This window comes from Salvelinus fontinalis, chromosome 7 (genome assembly GCF_029448725.1).
Source record: "Salvelinus fontinalis isolate EN_2023a chromosome 7, ASM2944872v1, whole genome shotgun sequence".
Classification (NCBI taxonomy): Eukaryota; Metazoa; Chordata; class Actinopteri; order Salmoniformes; family Salmonidae; genus Salvelinus; species Salvelinus fontinalis.
Window position 1 is genome coordinate 49826319 of NC_074671.1, and position 20211 is coordinate 49846529.

Here is a 20211-nt window from a genome sequence, read left to right on the forward strand (position 1 = left end):
CTGCCCTATGTACATAGACATGGAATCACTGGCCACTTTAATAATGTTTACATAATGTTTTACTCATTTCATATGTAAACTCAGCAAAAAAAGAAACGTCCCTTTTTCAGGACCCTGTCTTTCAAAGATAATAATTAGTAAAAACCCTTCATTGTAAAGGGTTTAAACACTGTTTCCCATGCTTGTTCAATGAACCATAAACAATTAATGAACATGCACCTGTGGGGCGGTCGTTAAGACACTAACAGCCTACAGACGGTAGGCAATTAAGGTCACAGTTATGAAAACTTAGGACACTAAAGAGGCCTTTCTGCTGACTCTGAAAAACACCACAAGAAAGATGCCCAGGGTCCCTGCTCATCTGCGTGAACGTGCCTTAGGCATGCTGCAAGGAGGCATGAGGACTGCAGATGTGGCCAGGGCAATAAATTGCAATGTCCGTACTGTGAGACGCCTAAGACACCGCTACAGTGAGACAGGACGGACAGCTGACCGTCCTCGCAGTGGCAGACCACGTGTAACAACACCTGCACAGGATCGGTACATTCTAACATCACACCTGCGGGACAGGTACAGGATGGTAACAAAACTGCCGAGTTACACCAGGAACGCACAATCCCTCCATCAGTGCTCAGACTGTCCGCAATAGGCTGAGAGAGGCTGGACTGAGGGCTTGTAGGCCTATTGTTAGGCAGGTCCTCACCAGACATCCCCGGCAACATCGTCGCCTATGGGCACAAACCCACCATCGCTGGACCAGACAGGGCTGGCAAAAAGTGCTCTTCACTGACGAGCGGCGGTTTTGTCTCACCAGGGGTGATGGTCGGATTCGCGTTTATCGTTGAAGGAATGAGCGTTACACCGAGGCCTGTACTCTGGAGCGGGATCGATTTGGAGGTGGAGGATCCGTCATGGTCTGGGGCGGTGTGTCATAGCATCATCGGACTAAGCTTGTTGTCATTGCAGGCAATCTCAACGCTGTGCGTTACAGGGATGACAACCTCCTCCCTCATGTTGTACTCTACCTGCAGGCTCATCCTGACATGACCCTCCAGCATGACAATGCCATCAGCCATACTGCTCGTTCTGTGCATGATTTCCTGCAAGACAGGAATGTCAGTGTTCTGCCATGGCCAGCGAAGAGCCCGGATCTCAATCCCATTGAGCACGTCTGGGACCTGTTGGATCGGAGGGTGAGGGCTAGAATCATTCCCCCCAGAAATGTCTCGCAAGGTGCCTTGGTGGAAGAGTGGGGTAACATCTCACAGCAAGAACTGGCAAATTTGGTGCAGTCCATGAGGAGGAGATGCACTGCCGTACTTAATGCAGCTGGTGGCCACACCAGAAACTGACAGTTATTTTTGATTTGGACATGGACACATTATTCAATTTCTGTTAGTCACATGTCTGTGGAACTTGTTCAGTTCATGTCTCAGTTGTTAAATCTTGTTATGTTCATACACATATTTACACATGTTAAGTTTGCTGAAAATAAAAGCAGTTGACAGTGAGAGGACGTTTCTTTTTTTGCTGAGTTTATATACTGTATTCTAGTCAATGCCACTCCGACATTGCTTGTCCTAATATTTATACATTTCTCAATTCCATTATTTTACTTTGAGATTTGTGTGTACTGTTGTGAATTGTTAGATACTACTGCACTGCATTTCACTACATTCACAATAATGTCTGCTAAATATGTGACCAATAAAATGTGATTTGATTTATCTTAAGTACCTTCAATCAACAGCAGAGGGGGCTATGCATTCAGATCAGTAAGTAGACCTAGTAGATGTCCAAAATCATATAAATAGAATAATAGATATATATTTTCAGATTCCGCTTTAAGTCATCGTTAGCACTGTCTTTATAAGAACTTGATGTATCAATGTACTTGCTAACCGGTGATGTATATAAACGTGAGTATACAGTATATATCCATGACGCTAACCGTGCTCTTTTTCACACCGTGTCTAGCATCCAGGGGGTTTGTTGTAATGTATGCTTTGTAATATCAGTGTCTTTTATGGGGCTTCTCTGTTAAGGCCTGCAGCTTACTTGAGCTGATGCCATAGACACAAAGGCACCATGTCCCATATATCTTACCAGTAAAGGGATGAAAAAGAACTGGGGTGCAAGATCCCCCATTACCACACACACATACGCCCCGGACACCACCCAGCCAGACTGTAATGCCAGGCATACGCCCCCCCACGCCACGCAAGAAAATCGGCCCTATGAACATAAGGAGCAAATGATGGAGGATTAGCACTCTCTCTGTCTCACCCCCCACCCCCCTTCTCGCTCTCTCTCTCTCTCTCTCGCTCTCCTTTCTCTCGCTCTTTCTGATGTCTAATTCTCCACAGCTGAAGGGACACATGGCGCTATTCCCTAAAGTAGGGCCAAGGTCAGATTGGGGGTGCCTGTGCAGACATCGGGGGTGCAGACATTGAGAGGGTCTGTGGTATCTAGTGTCTTGATTCATTCACTCATTTCTGTTCAATGGTATTTCATAGGAAATGGGCTGATTGGCCTTTAAATAAATATTTCTGGCACATATCTTTATGGGGTTACAGTATGGCCAATGAATACATTTTACAATGGCAATGTAAAAAGTGACTAATGTGTTTTATTCTACAGTAGTAGAGGGTAACTGTACCACATAGCAAAGAGTCAGCCTGATTAGCCTGGTAGCCATTTTGAACCAGAATCGTTACCACATTGACTTCTGGGAACGATGCCTTGCCTGAATGTGCTGTTTGACTCTCATTCCTACGATATACGCCTCTCCTTTCATCTCTGACCTTCCACTGCACTTGATTCAATTAATTCACTGGGCTTGATGTTCACTTCCAAACACAAGACAGCGACATAAACAACAAACACGCACACATGCCCTAAATATTTGTGCTTTACATCTTGACACAAGTTCCCCACAGGGAGCTGTAACCTACTGCCTCAACCAAGAGAGGGCAACACTGGCACATTTGGCCTGTCAGTCAATCTGGATCTCCGCTACTCTGCTACCATCCCTCTCTAATGAAGGCGGCTGTTATTTGTATGTCTCAGACCCACCAGCAGTTGCTGCCATCACTCATCAGCACCCCTCCACCCCCATCAGCCTGGGAGCATGGGCAGTGGGGAGGATGAGAGGGACAGGCAGCGTCATGCTTCGTAAAGCTGTCTGTTACTGTAGGTTTATAGTTACTCCTGCCACTGGCTGCAGTTGGAACTGGACGTTTTGAGGGCCGGCGGCAGTGGCGGTGTCTCCCTGATTCCTCTCCCCTCATTTTTCAGGCGGTGACAAGGACGCAACGCCCCTTTGGCAGGACAGCATGGTACTAGAGGAGGCCCCTGTAGGTGAGTTGGTCTCATTGCAGTGCCGACCGACTGTATTGTGTATTAACACGGCCTGCCCGGCACACACACACACAAACACACACTGATATATTTGTGATATCATATCACACAGCACTGAGTTCAATCCGGAGCAGGCATCTCATTGTAAGGAATGACTAGGAGTAATGACTAGGATTCAGTTTCTTGGGAATCCCTAAACTTGACAAAGCCAATATCATGTTCATGTCTCAACAACGGGAGTAGAGGTTGGAGTCTAGTTAGGAATGCTGGCAGGTTTTGTGTGGGAGAGTCTTCCTCCCTCACAATGGGACGGGTGGTGGGAATGAAACCTTGGAAAAGCAACATTGAATATGAAAATAAGCTTTTTCTCTTTCTCACTGTATGGTCAGATATGACCATCTGACCCAAAGATTGGCTAAGGGTTTATTGACATGCTGGTGTACACTTTTTTGGGACACAGGGCTGGTTAGGTAGGACACTTTGAATGAAATAATGATTATCTGGGCTGGTTTGGTTGGACAATTTAATGAAATAATTAATATCTAGGCTGGTTAGGTAGGATAATTTAATGGAAGAATGATTATCTTTGCTGGTTAGGTAGGATCATTTAATGGAAGAATGATTGTCTAGGCTGGTTAGGTAGGATAATTTAATGGAAGAATGATTATCTAGGCTGGTTAGGTAGGATAATTTAATGGAAGAATGATTATCTGGGGTGGTTAGGTAGGATAATTTAATGGAAGAATGATTATCTGGGCTGGTTAGGGAGGATAATTTAATGGAAGAATGATTATCTGGGCTGGTTAGGTAGGATAATTTAATGGAAGAATGATTATCTGGGCTGGTTAGGTAGGATAATTTAATGGAAGAATGATTATCTAGGCTGGTTAGGTAGGATAATTTAATGGAAGAATGATTATCTAGGCTGGTTAGGTGGGATAATTTTATGGAAGAATGATTATCTGGGCTGGTTAGGTAGGACAATTTAATTGAAGAATGGACATCTGAGAGGGTAAGGTAGGACAATTAAGTAGGACAATTTAATGAATGACCTGAGTGGATTAGGTAGTACAATTAGGTTAGACAACTTAATGAATGAATGGATGTCTTAGTTGTCAGATTGCAACAAATCATATTTTAAAAGGCACACTTGTGTATGTTTTAAAGATTTTTATGGGTGGCCTGTGTACTTTCTCTGAACAGCGGTGGCAAAACAGTACAAATGTTTGTCCTCTAGTCAGATAGAGAATGGAGGGAGCTGCAAAGTGGCAGAGGACAAGTGCTGTCATTACACTGTCACTCCATCCATGACAGTGGAAATGACAAGAGGGTGCCTCTGAGGAGGAGGACAGGAGTAAGGATGACAGTGGCGGAAGACTGGAGAAAAGACGAGTAGACTACAGGAGAGATTATAATGGAAGAATCATTTGGAGAGATGAGTAAATATGAGAGGAGAAGTGGAGAAGGGAGCAGGGGAGAGGGGGATAGTAACAGAGAAGGAGAGGAGGTGGTTTGGAGTAACAGATGAGGGGCTTACTGCGATTCGGAGGGGTGTGAGGCTGCTTTAGTAGGATATTCCGTCTAGAACGGACAAGCTGAGAAATCCACACTGCAGCTGTCAATTATTCACCACCTACACACCGCCTGTTAAGACACACACTCCATGTGCTACGCACACACACATTCACAGGTTACATACACACACGCACACGCACGCACGCACGCACACACACACACACAAGCTTATGGGGATTTTTGTATTGAGCAATAGACTACTTTTCAAAAGAACCTGAGATGTAGTTTTGTCCCTACTGTTAATCATTACATAAAAATAAACCCTTGAGATATTTACATTTGAGAGGTTTGTCATGTTAAATATTAACATATTTTTTCAGTTGGAGTATCTCATCTGAGTAATTCAGGGGTAATGACTTATGGTGTGGCACGTCTGGACAGTTGATTGTCCCTGTCACGATCGTCTTCATTAGAGAGAGTGGACCAAGGCGCAGCGTGTGAAAAATACATCTTCTTTATTTCGAAGAGAGAGAAAACACAAAACAAACACTATACATAAACTGAAAACAAAAACAACAAAACGACCGTGAAGCTACAAACGTTAGTGCACAGACAAGCAACAAACGTTCAACATAGACAACTACCCACAAAAAAGCTAAAGCCTATGGCTGCCTTAAATAGGGCTCCCAATCAGAGACAACAATAACCAGCTGTCTCTGATTGAGAACCAATTCAGGCAACCATAGACTTTCCTAGATACCTACACTGAACACTAACCTATCTACTCTATTTAACCCCCTAAACCATACAACACCCTAGACAATACAAAAAACACACAAACTTCCCCATGTCACACCCTGACCTACCTAAAATAATAATGAAAACAAAGATAACTAAGGCCAGGGTGTGACAGTCCCTATAAACAATGGTTATCACATTGCCCTACACCCCCTTTTATGCACAGCTCCAGAATGGATCAGGTCAGATTGCTATATGGGTCAACACAACATAGAATAGAGTATGATGTTAAAGCCAATAAACAATAGTTGATGGAGACGTCTTATAGTGCAGAAATGCTACAAACAAGACACTGTGTGCCACGATGTAATACATTTCAAGGACAGGGCAGTGAAGACGTGATTAACCATATAATGCAACACATCGACAGACAGGCAGTCGTGACCCACTGAACTATGGGTAAGTGTTCTGTTATATATCCTGGAAGTTCGATAGTATGGTGTTTTACAACCGCTGGGATTTAACTTGATCAAGTTCATTTGGTCCTGTGATGCTCAGTCGGTAGAGCATGGCGCTCGCAATGCCAAAGGTTGTGTGTACGATTCCCGCTGGAGTCGCCCATATGTAAAATGTATGCACGCATGACTATAAGTCGCTTTGTATAAAAATGCCTGCTAAATGGCAAATATTATATTACTTTGTGACCACTAGGGAATAGGCCTACTGGCCTAGGTATGTATCAGGTTGCCATTATAGGTCATAAGGCATTAATACAAGTGAATTACCCATGTCTAAGAATAAGTCAATTTACACACCTTACAAATAATATGGCCTTCGTAACTGCATCAATACTCATATTCAAAGATTTAACATTAGCCTATATATTTTGCAGTGAATCAGAGGTCCTGTCATGGCAGATTTAAAATGAAGAATGATCAGTCCTAGGACACATAACAGGCTTCTTTAGAAAGGCAGAATGAAACATGCTATTTCCCCATTTTTTAAATATTGGTGAACGTTTGAAACACTATTTCCAAGATATTCATTTGTGTGTATATAGTTACATGGATTTGATAATTTATCCCATAACCTTCACTTCAATATTTGTTATAACAATTTAAGATTGCAGGCTAACAAATTATATTGATTTAAAACATATATATATATGTAAAAATACAAGTTAAGTAATTTCTGTTATATTTCGATTATCAAATAATCTTCCATTGAAATAAAACCCAGTTCAATGTAGCTGTTGTCTGGCCTCTCATAGCTCACGCCCGCACACTCACTTCTCACTCACTCTCTCTAGTCCCGTTCCGTTTATGTTCTCACCTGTACGGAAGTGAACATAAAAGGCTGGGCAGGTAAGAATGTCTGAACCACGCAGGCACTCAACGTCTTTCCTGACAGGTAAGAAAGACGGCGCATTCTCTTGTCGACAGTGATACCAAGAGAAGCTTACTAAGGCTGGAAATACCTATTTGTTTTGTTCATTTTACTGTACATATGAGAGTACCAGAGAATGTTTTGTTGTTCTTTCATATCCCTATAGCAGTAACCGCGAGGACCAATGGGGATTGCTGTACTTCTGGTCCTGATTCTTCGGCATTGGATCAACAACGTGGAGGGTAAGACTAGAGACCAGATCGAATGGCTTTGATTAATTAAATATCTTCTCCTTTCAAGGTTACATGTAACTCCAGTATATCCAGATTTTTCCCAAGATTATAACAGCTTTATTATTATTTTATAGAGGTTAATATTCCACGTCATACATGAATGCAATGTATTGATTACATTTCAATTCGTTTATTTGATCCAGTGGTTTATATATACAAATATTTATTTATAAACCCCCCCCCCCCCCCCCCCCCACACACACACAATTATTATTGTGATTTATCATGATAACATAACCGAGCATTTCCTCTGGTTATTCATGCGCAAATTAACCAGGCGTATCACAAAGACAGAGGGACTAAACAATCATTGATATACGGATATACTATAGTATAATATTGATATACTATAGTATAACACGCCAGGCAGCAGTGCCATGAGAAGATGTAACCCGTGCTAGACAGGGCCAACCACGCTGACCACTTCTATATTCTATATTCCCCGTGTGGTGTCCATGTAGGAACATGTTCGGTTGGCAGTGCAGTGACTTGTGACGAGTGTCTCCAGCTTGGTCCCCACTGTGCATGGTGCACACAAGAGGTAAGCTATACATCTAGGGCAGGGGAACCCAATTACATTCAGCCGTGGGCCGATTTTTACTTGAGCGGATGGTCGGGGGGGCCGCATTATAGTTCTAAATAATTTGTGCACTGCAAATTGACCGCAAGAATTCCAAACAGATGAAATATTTGACAAAAACAGAAGAATTTAAAACTCGAATTACGTTGGGAGACGATCACATAGGCCTCTATTTATGCGTGGGAATACTAGGGAACAGAGTTCCCGAATAAAAATAACGTTGACGCCATTTTCTGCTGATTGTACAGTCTTTTATGTCCAAGAACGAAATGTATATATGTGTACAAATAAATATCTATATTTTGCACAGAACTTTGGGGGCCGAATAAAATCACTGCCTATTGAGGAACGCGGATCTAGGGGATAACATTGATGCAAGTCCAGTAGGAAAACGTGTCATGAATTCATTAATGTGCAACTAGCCTAACTTGATATGGATTTCTGATGCGACATGTTGTTGATGGAGCAAACTGCAATGCAGAGTCAAAAAAAATTGTTACATTATTTAATGATGGCAATATTTGTAAATGATCTTCAGAAGTTCTACCTTTCAGTCAGTACTATAGTATGAATTTGTCTATTGACCTACGAAACACCAATAAAATATGTTAAGAGTCTCTGTGTCAGATTGGTTGTAATGTGGGAGTAAAACCTTGTGGTGTTTTTAACCTCTCAGAATTTCACAGACTCGTTTTTAATCAGTGAGCGATGTGACACACCGTACCTCCTCCAAGAGAGAGGCTGTCCCCAGGACCAGGTAGAATTCCCAGTGACCAACTCAGAGGTCCTCCGGGACCAGCCTCTCGGGAAGAAGACAGGAAATACCAACAACACACAGATATCACCACAGAAGATGGCCCTCAAACTCAGAACTGGTAAACCCTTATTTATACAGTTACTGATGGAGACCTGGGGCAGTCGCTGTGTCCATTATTTATACAGCTATTGGGTACACTGCTCACACAGTGGATACATGCGGGCGGTGATTTGAAGTTGATTTAGAAACTCTTTTTGATGATTGAAGGATGTTTAATTTATATTTTCACACCATTTTTCACATAAAGATAATAATATGAATATAATTTCTCACTAGCATGGTCAGACCTTGAACTGAACAGAGCCCGGAGAGAGAGAGACAGAAAACACATTCTATTTCTTATTTTTTCTTTCAGGCAGTGAGGTGACCTTCCAGATCAGTGTGCAGCAGACAGAAGACTACCCTGTAGACATCTACTACCTGATGGACCTCTCAGCCTCCATGATTGACGACCTGGAGATGATTAAAGACTTGGGCTCCACCCTGTCCAAGGAGATGGCAAAGCTCACCAGTAAATTCAGACTTGGATTCGGGTCCTTCGTTGAGAAACCAGTCCTCCCGTTCATTAAGATCACTCCTGGAGAGCTGGATAACCCTTGTAGGTAGGGTACAGTGTGCTTGTGAGAACTGAAATGAAAACCACATCCTCTATGGTTGAAGTACGAATTAAGAGCACTTTCTTTATATAATAATATAATATATGCCACTTAGCGGACACTTTTATCCAGAGCGACTTACGGTCATGCGTGAATATGTATGGGTGGTCCCGGGAATCAAACCCCACTACCCTGGGGTTACATGGGCCATACTCTACCAACTAAGCTACAAAGGACCATCTTTCTGTGGAAGAGACAGATTTTCTCACTAAAAGAGCTTAGTAAACGACACAGTGTTTTTGAGTATGCTTGTAACAAGCTTACTTGTTGTAAAGTAATAGTAATATCTAGTAATAATTCGTTAGTTAAACGGTGATGGAAATATTTGGCCCCCCAATGTCTTATCTGTAGACATGGAAAGTCATGGAAAGTTCTGTTATTTTGAATTTGTCTTTGAGTGGGAACTCTGGTCATGGATGTAATACACTATGTTTCTCTATGGAATTCCCATGCAGGAGTGTGGATGAGAGCTGTCTGCCAACGTTTGGATACAAGCATGTCCTACCCCTCACCAGCAGCACAGAGAAGTTCAACAGTATCATCACCAACCAGCGTGTGTCTGCCAACATCGACCTGCCGGAGTGTGGTTTCGATGCCATTATGCAGGCTGCTGTCTGTGGGGTAAGTGAGAGAGTCTGTGGTTCAGGTTTGATTTGATTTGTCCCCAAAGATGGTACCCATTTTAACAGAAGAGAATAGAGCTGAATAGAAAATAATACTGCAGAATAGAATAGAATATAAGGGAAGGGAATAGAATATCTTCATTTTTCAAGGGATCTTCGGGCGTGCTTTGACAACGGACTATAGTATTATTGCGGTATAATAATCTCTCGTCTCTTCCTGTTAGGACAAGATAGGCTGGAGGAACGACTCCATGCGCCTGCTGGTGTTTGTGAGCGACGCCGACTCTCACTTTGGGATGGACAGCAAGATGTCAGGCATCGTCGTCCCTAACGACGGAGAGTGCCATCTGGACAGCAACAATGAATACTCTATGGCTGCCCATCTGGTAAGGGGACAGTCACATCAGATTCATTGTTTCTATGACTGGGGTTGTAGTACAAGGATTCACTGTTTATGATACTATAACATGGCTGTCATTCCTATCCATGGTGAAGGAGTGTCCCTTTACTGTAAAGATTACTGGCTCTTTGGGGTCTAGGCCGGGTGACTGTAAATCCCTTTTTATTACTGTTGACGTGAAAAGGGCTTTAGAAATACATGTAATTCTTTCATTCATTGGGAGAAAATGCGATAGTCTTAGGTTTTAAAATACTGACTTTGTCCATCCAGGAATACCCAACTCTGGGACAGCTGATGGATAAACTGGTGGAGAACAATATCCTGCTTATATTCGCTGTGACGGAAAATCAGAAACACAACTACGAGGTGAGAACTTCTCCTTCTCCCTCCATTGTCCTTTTCAAAAAACGGCAATGTGACGTTTACCTGTTAGAAAACACCGGGTTGAAACGAGGTATGCGGTAAGCCGGGTTATGGAATGGAGAAGGAACATATATCTCTGTGTATCGTTGAGGTTATCATGTTTGATTCGCTAAGGGCTCTCAGTGGACGTGTTGGAACAAGCGCTCTCTTCTTCCTGTTTTCAGTTGAACTTATTTCCTTATGATAGTTGCTGTGACTGGTCGACCAACCTACATGAACAGTAACAGTGTGTCTGTTGTGTGTTTTATCACAGAACTATGCAAATTTCATACCTGGTGCCACGGTGGGGGTTCTGGAATCAGATTCAAGGAACATCCTGGAACTGATTGTGACGGCGTATAAAGTGAGAATACGATTCTGTCACTGTGGGTGTACAGTGTGTTTGTTAGTTAGCAGGACTATTGAGACTTGCGGAGTACATGGACACAGTGACCTCTGAATAGCTCCCTCGGGTTAGATTTTTCCTTTCTGTTTATCTCTTCTCTCTCTCTCCCTCCTCTCCCCACCACCCCTCTCCCTCCTCTCTCTCATCCCTGTCTTTCCGTTCCTTCCCCCCTCTCTTCCTCTTCTCTCTGCACCTCGGTATGCTGTCAGCAGGTCTGTACTCGCCCCTGCTGTTTGATCCTCTATCGTGGCTCTGTGTTCCTCCCTACAGTCTAATCCCTATTGGCTTCAGGCCCACAGACAGCGTGTGTGTGTGCGAGTGTATGCACGAGGGTGTGTGTGTATGTGCGTGTGTGTGTATGTGCGTGTGCTTCTAATCACTTCATCAGATACTTCCTGAACAGCCTACCATAGCCAAGTCACGCCTGGCCCCTCTAGCTATGCCAAGGGGCTTCACTGAGAGCTTTATTCAACACCGAGCTAATGGCAAAGCACTTAGCATCTAGCATCTAGCATAATAAGAAATGTACAGCACATACTTTATGTGAAAGCTATTGAGAGGTTAGCCACATTACCGATGTAGCTTATTTTTGTGATAGCTAGATATTGATTTTGTGCTCCTCCTAGTACACTGCGCGTGAGTACACTGTGTCTCAGCTCAAGCTGTTTCTCTCAAGCATCACACAGACCACATCTTCCCCAAAGGCCTGAAGGAACTGAAAGGATAAAAATGTCAAGTACTCTGTCAACACTGTGCTCACTTAGAGAAAGAGTTATATTAGAGTCATATCTACCTCACTATACCCTGTGGTGATTGGCTACTAACACCTGGGATACCTGGGAGCTTGACGGAATACCTGGGAAGTTACAGGGATCATGACTCAAACCACTCAGAGAAAGGGACTTACCAATATAGTGGAAGACTAGGAATGAATAGGCCCAGCTGAGTAAACCTTAGCAGTGTTGGAGCATACTGTAGACTTAAAAAGTGTGTAGTAAGTCAGTGGTTGCAGAAGCTTATAATGGTTCCCTTTCTCTCTTTCACACACACACACACACACACACACACACACACACACACACACACACACACACACACACACACACACACACACACACACACACACACACACACACACACACACACACACACACACACACACACCACACTAAAGAAACAGCATAATCCATTGAGTAAAATACAGCATTGAATAAACTACAAAAAAAACACTTACCTGAACTCTTCCCTCACGAGGTCTAGGACCTGACCATGGCCCCGTTATAGGTTACCTTTGTGTTTCCAGGAGCTGCGGTCTGAGATAGAGCTGGAGGTACTAGGAGACACGGAGGATCTACAGATCTCCTTCACAGCGATCTGTCAGGATGGCACGGTACTACCTGGACAGAAACGATGCTCCAACGTCAAAGCTGGAGACACGGTTTGTTCCCATTTTGCTCGTCAGTTGGTCAGTGATATTAAAGAACAATATTCCTCAATTTTCATATTGTCGTAAACAAGTTTCCGACTGACTATACCAGCCACCTCAATGCATGTATGCTATAACATCCACCCTTCAATCTCTGTGATTCCCAGGTCTCCTTCAACGTGACTGTAGAACTCTCTGAGTGTCTCGACGGTCCCCAGCGTTTCCTCATCAAACCGGTGGGCTTTCAGGACCCCCTGGAGATAGACCTGGAGTCCCTGTGCTCCTGTGCCTGTCACCAGACCCCCGAGCCCAACAGCAGCCACTGCAGCCTGGGCCGGGGATCTCTAGAGTGTGGCTCCTGCCTGTGTGATCCAGGGTACATGGGTTCCAAGTGTGAGTGTACGGAGGAGAGCGCCCAGAGCAGTAACTGCAAGGCCAGTGGCGCTGCGGAGTCCTGTAGCGGGCAAGGGGAGTGTTACTGCGGCCAGTGTGTGTGTCACCCGTCTAGTTTCGGACGCGTCTACGGGGCCTACTGCGAGTGTGACGACTTCTCGTGTGTGAGGTTCCGAGGTTTACTCTGTGGAGGTGTGTACGTACGGTCGAAACACGGACTCTCATGACGAGCGTTGTGGTTTCACCTCTTCCTCTTTTGATGAAAACAGATAATGTACTGACATCACAATGACTCAGTAATATAACATATGACCAGCAGGATATACTGTAGTTACTTTCTTGCGTGCTAATGTGTGTGTGTGTGTGTGTAGGTCACGGGGACTGTGACTGTGGCGAGTGTGTGTGTCATAGCGGCTGGATGGGGGAGTACTGTAACTGCAGCAGCAGCAGGGACACGTGTGTGTCGGAGGACGGAGTGCTGTGCAGCGGACGGGGGAAGTGTGTGTGCGGGAAGTGTGTGTGTTCCATGCCCGGAGCCTCTGGAGACACCTGTGAAAGGTGCCCTACCTGTGGAGACTCCTGTAGCTCTGCTAGGTAAGAAGAACACACACCTGTCCAGTTTCCCAATGTGTAATAATATACAGTGCCTTCAGAAACTATTCAAGCCCCTTGACTTATTCCACATTTTGTTGTGTTACAGCCTGAATTCAAAATGGATTAAATAAATACAAATTCGCACCCATCTACACACATTACCCTATAATGACAAAGTGACAACATGTTTTTAGACATTTCTGCAAATGTGTTGAAAATTAAATCCAGAAATATCTAATTTACATAAGTATTCACACCCCTGAGTCAATACATGTTAGAATCACCTTTGGCAGTGATTACAGCTGTGAGTCTTTCTGGGTAAATCACTAAGAGCTTTGCACACCTGGATTACACATTATTCCTTTAAAAATTCTTCAAGCTCTGTCAAGTTGGTTGTTGATCATTGCTAGACAGCCATTTTCAAGTCTTGACATAGATTTTCAAGCCAATATAAGTAAAAACGAACTAGGCCAATCAGGAGCATGCAATGTCGTCTTGGTAAACAACTCCAGTGTATATTTGGCCTTGTGTTTTAAGTTATTGTCCAGCTGAAAGGTGCATTTGTCTCCCAGTGTCTGTTGGAAAGCAGACTGAACCAGGTTTTCCTCTAGGATTTTTCCTGTGCTTAGCTCTATTCCGTTAAGTTTTATCCCTCAAAAAACTCCCTAGTCCTTGTCGATGCAGCCACCACCATGCTTAAAAATATCAAGACCGGTACTTAGTGATGTGTTGTGTTGGATTTGCCCAAAACATAACATTTTGTATTCAGGGCATAAAGTTAATTTCTTTACCACATTTTTAACAGTTTTACTTTAGTGCCTTATTGCAAACATGATGCATGTTTTGGAATATTTGTATTTTATACAGGTTTCCTTCTTTTCACTGTCATTTAGGTTAGTGTTATGAAGTAACTATAATGTTGTTGATCCATCCTCAGTTTTCTCCTATAACAGCCATTAAACTCTCTAACTGTTTAAAAGTCAATATTGGCCTCATGGTGAAATCCCTGAGCGGTTTCCTTCCTCTCTAGCAACTGAGTTAGGAAGGACGCCTGTATCTTTGTAATGACTGGGTGTATTGCTACACCATCCAAAGGGTAATTAATAAGGCATTGGAAAACCTCCCTGGTCTTTGTGGTTGAATCTGTGTTTGAAATTCACTGCTTGACTGAGGGACCATTCAGATAATTGTACGTGTGGGTTACAGAGATGAGATAGTCATTCAAAAATCCTGTTAAACACTATTATTGCACACAGAGTGAGTTCATGCAACGTATTATGTGACTTGTTAAGCACATTTTTACTCCTGAACTTATTTAGGCTTGCCATAGCAAAGGGGTTGAATCCTTATTGATTCACGACATTTCAGCTTTTCATCCTGAATTAATTAGTACCATTTTGTAAAAACATAATTCCAGTTTGAAATGATGGGATATTGTGTGTAGGCCAGTGACACAAAATTCTGAATGTGGAAAAACCTCATGGGGTGTGAATACTTTCTGAAGGCACTGTAGGATTTCTGTTTCAGGAATGGCAACAGCGACTGTAGACAGTACAGCAAACAAATACGGTACTGAAAGTGATGAGATGCCAACACTTATAGCAAATGTCTAGACCACACTAGCCCACATCGTGTGAAACTTGGGTCATGTTCAGCAGAAACTGTTTTGAGGTCCAATAATAACCAATCATGTTTACCTACAATACTGAGAAGCCCTTTGCTTTTTATTTGACTAATTGATTCTTGCCGGTCTTTACGTTGATTAATGGTTGTTGTTTTTATCCAAGCCAGGTTTGTTGCCTATTTTCACTACTGGGACATAGTGTTCACCTCATCTTGTCTGAATTTGTCTGATTGTTCCTGAGGGCATCAAAAGACAGCTAACAACAGTGCTGGACTATTTCCTTTCTCCATTGTAAAGGACCTGTCACACACAGTCCATCTGACAACACCATTATGTGCTAGACTACACACACACAGAGAGAGAGAGAGAGAGAGAGAGAGAGAGAGAGAGAGAGAGAGAGAGAGGGAGAGAGAGAGGGAGAGAGAGAGAGAGAGAGAGGGGAGAGAGAGAGAGAGAGAGAGGGAGAGAGAGTGAGGGAGAGAGAGAGAGAGAGAGAGAGAGAGAGAGGGAGAGAGAGAGAGAGAGAGAGCAACCTTGGGAACAAACTGAAATCTGGCTAAGGCTTCTTCTGCTCACTCTTTATCAGGGAACACAAATAACCCTCCTCTTAAGGTCAGCACTCAACACGTGACAGATGCTGTGTATGTGTGTGTGTTCCTCAGGACCTGTGTGGAGTGTCATCTACAAGCAGAAGACGAGGCCACAGAGGAGTGCGTCCAGAGGTGCAGCGTGCCTCACGTCTTTGTCAACAATTCCACAGGTTAGTTACTCCTTTCTGTCCGAACCGTTTATAGACACGAGTAGCCGAATCATGACTGATACGATTCAAATGAATTTTGTGAAGAGTGAAATGAGAACTAGAGAGAGAGTGACAGCAGAAACAGCATTACACAGACCTGTCCAGATTGACCACTTGTTTTAATCAAATGTGTGATTGCTAGGCTTGATGCAAGTGTGTGTGTGTGTGTGTGTGTGTGTGTGTGTGTGTGTGTGTGTGTGTGTGTGTGTGTGTGTGTGTGTGTGTGTGTGTGTGTGTGTGTGTGTGTGTGTGGTGTAAAGACAAATTGTAATCACCACAATGTACAACATTGTATCACTCCAAAAGGTCTGGATCCAACAATGGTACACTGTTTCCTTGCTAACCTTGATGAAGAAGTTTCTGAGGGGAACTTTCCCTTGTCTGGCCCTTTCTCTTACCTTTTTAATATGATCACCCCACACTGTTTGCCCCGCGTTGGTACTAAACACACTAGCATGTAAAGTTCCCTCTTGGGTCAGAGATCTGGAGGTATGCTGGCCCGTCCTGCATCAAGTGTCTCTCTTTGCCCCTGTCTTCACTCTCTCTCTTCAACCCTCTCCCTCTCCATCAGAACACTGTCTGAGTCCAGTGTTCATCAGACACTAGACAAAGGGGAACATATTATTTACCATATCCTACAGACGGGGCTATTGTGGTGCTGGTTGAAAATACAAGGAACTGACTCTTGCGGGTTTGTTCCTTTCAAGGGGAGCTTATTTTGAACGCGCTCACACTAATGCAAGCTGAGAGGTGTATCTGATCATCGCACCAGATCTTCAGGACTCAGATGTGAAATGCAATGGTGTGACACGCACACACAGACACACATTCACACAACATAGATCTTGGCCTTTGATATGGAAATCATATTGGCAGCCGAATAGAGAGGAGGGTATCCTCTTAAGTCCTATTACAATGCAGAGGGAAGTTGATATGTGGCGTGTTCATTCATCCCATCTTCATAGCTGTGCATGTGTCCACGTTCCTTTTCAGATTACGACGAGAGCCGGTCCACGCTGTGTACCCTAAAGAGTGAGAACAACTGCTTCATCTCGTTCAGTGTGGTGGCTGGAGACATAGGGAGCACTGTGTATAATCTAAAGACGTACGGTAAGTTCAACGCCACACCTTGGGGACGGATTCACCGAGAGGTTTTTGAACTTCACATAAGGGTATGGACAGTGAGAGGATGAAGGTCGTGTATGCGAAGGAAGGAGGCCAGAGGTTTAAGTGAAAGTAGACATTCATGGTGAATCGTTTTATACAGTCCTTGCCGGGAAGTAACGAGTGCAACTGGTAAAGGGTCTTAGTGAATCTGATGGGGCCGGACATACAGTAAGTCCGTGAACAGGCAGAGGTGAATTTCTCAGTGAGAAACATTGGAAACGGAATTTGCAATGATCTGTTTCCACATTATTTTTCATATTTTTTATTACCTTTATTTAACTAGGCAAGTCAGTTGAGAACAAATACTTATTGACAATGACGGCCTACCCCCGGCCAAACCCGGACGACACTGGGCCAATTGTGCGCCGACCTATGGGACTCCCAATCACAGCCGGTTGTGATACAGCCTGGAATCGAACCAGGGTGTCTGTAGTGACGCCTCAAGATGCAGTGCCTTAGACCGCTGCACCACTCGGGAGCAAATGATGAGTCTGATCACTGTAATGATCAGACTCATCATGTGACCAATATAAAATATATATTCATAACATTAGCATAAAAGTTCTCAATTTCCATCACAACCAGGGTAACGGTTACTGTAATGATCAACGAATTTATCTCGCAAACATGCTGACCAGACCGGACACGTCGCGTGCGCGAGCGTCACAAAATAAATTTAGAAATCCATGTTATTCAATTATTGCACCCACACTGCTCGCGCACGCCAACAATCGTTTGCGTTACCAAGGGCTAACACCTTGCCCAAATCGGCTGCGCGTAAATGTATTTCCCCCCCCCCACACCAAACGCGATCACGACACGCAGGTTAAAATATCAAAACAAACTCTGAACCAATGACATTAATTTGGGGACAGGTCAAAAACCATTAAACATGTATGGTAATTTAGCTAGTTAGCTTGCACTTGCTAGCTAACGTTAATTTGTCCTATTTAGCTAGCTTGCTGTTGCTAGCTAATTTGTCCTGGGATATAAACATTGAGTTGTTATTTTACCTGAAATGCACAAGGATCTCTACTCCCACAATTAATCCACATATAAAACGGCCAACCGAATCGTTTCTAGTCATCTCTCCTCCTTCCAGGCTTTTTCATCGTTTAAATTATATGGTGATCGCATCTAAACTTTCATTGTATTACCACGACTACCGGCAAAACAGTTCGTCTTTCAATCACCCACGTGGGTATAACCAATGAGGAGATGGCACGTGGGTACCTGCTTCTATAAACCAATGAGGAGATGGGAGAGGCAGGACTTGGAGCGCGATCTGCGTCAGAAATAGGAACGACATCTATTTTAGCCCTTGGTGTCGCAGACGCTCGTTGGAGCGCAAGCAGTGTGAGTGCAATAATTGAATAACATGGATTTCTAAATCTATTTTGCGACGCTGGCGCACGCGACGTGTCCGGTCTGGTCAGCATGTAAGTGTGCTAACAAAACTTGCTATTACAGTTACACCTCGAACAAGTGTCTCTGTGATGACTACGGACGTAACTGTGTGTCTGTCTCTCTCTCTCTCTCTCTCTCGCTCTCTCTCTCTCTCGCTCTCTCTCTCTCTCTCTCTCTCTCTCTCTCTCTCTCTCTCTCTCTCTCTCTCCATCCCTCCAGACTGTCCTGAGCCCCCCAACATAGTTATGATAGTACTGGGGGTCTCTCTGTCCATCCTCACCATCGGCCTCATCCTGCTGGGGGTGTGGAAGCTGCTGATCTCAGTCCACGACCGCAATGAGGTCGCCAAGTTTGAGGCCGAGAGGGCAAAGGCTAAATGGCAGTCGGTAAGATGGTGTCCTTATCCTCATTTGCTCTGTCTCATGTCAGTTACTTTGACATTCTTGTATAATTTACTGTTAAACTGTTTTTTTTCTTTCTCCACAGGGTACAAACCCTCTGTTTAGAAGCTCGACATCAACGTTTAAAAATGTAACTTATAGAAGCGCAGGGGGACCGAAAGTTGATATTCATTCAATGGATGGCTACTGATGATGACATCAGCTTTTATATGTCAAATATTTACCAGCAGTTGAGTGCACTGGAAGTCCGTTAGGGCAGTTGTGGAGATGTTTATGTTGTATAGTATCTATGTGTGTTATGTGTGTTGTGTGTGTGTGTGTGTGTGTGTGTGTGTGTGTGTGTGTGTGTGTGTGTGTGTGTGTGTGTGTGTGTGTGTGTGTGTGTGCGTGCGTGTGTGCGTGCGTGCGTGCGTGTGTGTGTATGTGTGCGGGAATGTGCGCGTGTGTGTGCAAGTGTGTGTGTATGTCTGTGGTGTAAGGACAAATTGCAATCACCACAATGTGCAACATTGTATCACTCCAAAAGGTCTGGATCTTCTTCAGGGATGCTATCTCATATCAGCAGACAGACAATGGAATGTCAAGCTATGAATCATCTCTACATGAAATAACTTTGATTTTGCTGCTCTTAAAGTTGTCTCTGGTACAAACGCTCTGCTGAACTGAACACTGGATTTTCCCATTTAGGTTGTTACAGATGTAGGATTTTAATTTGATCACCCTGTTGCAGGAAATGTAAAACTTGTAGTGTATTTGAGGTTTAAAAAGGTTTCTGAAGTTTGTAATTTCCCGCTTTGAAATGTTAGATTTGTCCATTAATTGTAATCCACATAATAATTTACATTTCTGGTTGCTGCAGGGTTATTTTCTTGATGTAGCAAACTGGCTCAAATTAAGAACCTACATCTTTACTTTTATTCATAGACTTTGGGTTGGGACATAGGTAGCCTAAAACAGAATAAGCTGAGTAGGTTTGATACTACTGCAATGATGTTTCATGTTTTTTGTGTTATGAATGTTTTGTTTTGGTTTTTGAGTCGAGGCTGAGCCTTGAATGATGTAATCTTGATTGGAATAATTTTGAGAAGAATAATTGATTAACTTTAATGTATGGCGCAAAAAATAAAGTTGAACTTTTGAGCTGTTGCCACATCATCAGGTTCGTCATGTTTTGATTTGTTATCGTTGAGTGTAAATTATGTAAACCTGTTGTTGAGTATTATT

The 20211-nt window shown here is 43.4% G+C and overlaps 1 protein-coding gene across 3 annotated transcripts; it reads left to right on the forward strand.

The window, feature by feature from the left end:
* Positions 1-3060: 3060 nt before the first annotated feature.
* Positions 3061-20142, forward strand: LOC129859611 (integrin beta-6-like). 3 transcript variants are annotated; one of them, XM_055929612.1, is made up of 16 exons: positions 3061-3360; positions 7166-7241; positions 7754-7833; positions 8549-8747; positions 9045-9291; positions 9801-9966; positions 10193-10354; positions 10639-10734; positions 11045-11134; positions 12480-12614; positions 12770-13187; positions 13367-13589; positions 15876-15973; positions 17006-17122; positions 18806-18972; positions 19073-20142. In XM_055929612.1, the coding sequence occupies exons 2-16, from the start codon at positions 7184-7186 to the stop codon at positions 19175-19177; spliced, it is 2361 nt and encodes a 786-aa protein (XP_055785587.1). In that variant the 5' UTR covers positions 3061-3360; positions 7166-7183; the 3' UTR covers positions 19178-20142. The 3 variants fall into 3 exon arrangements, with proteins under 3 accessions (XP_055785587.1, XP_055785588.1, XP_055785586.1); XM_055929611.1 differs by lacking the exon at positions 3061-3360 and adding an exon at positions 6913-7023; XM_055929613.1 differs by lacking the exons at positions 3061-3360; positions 18806-18972; positions 19073-20142 and adding an exon at positions 6909-7023 and having other exon boundaries at positions 13407-13589; positions 17006-17116.
* Positions 20143-20211: the final 69 nt, after the last annotated feature.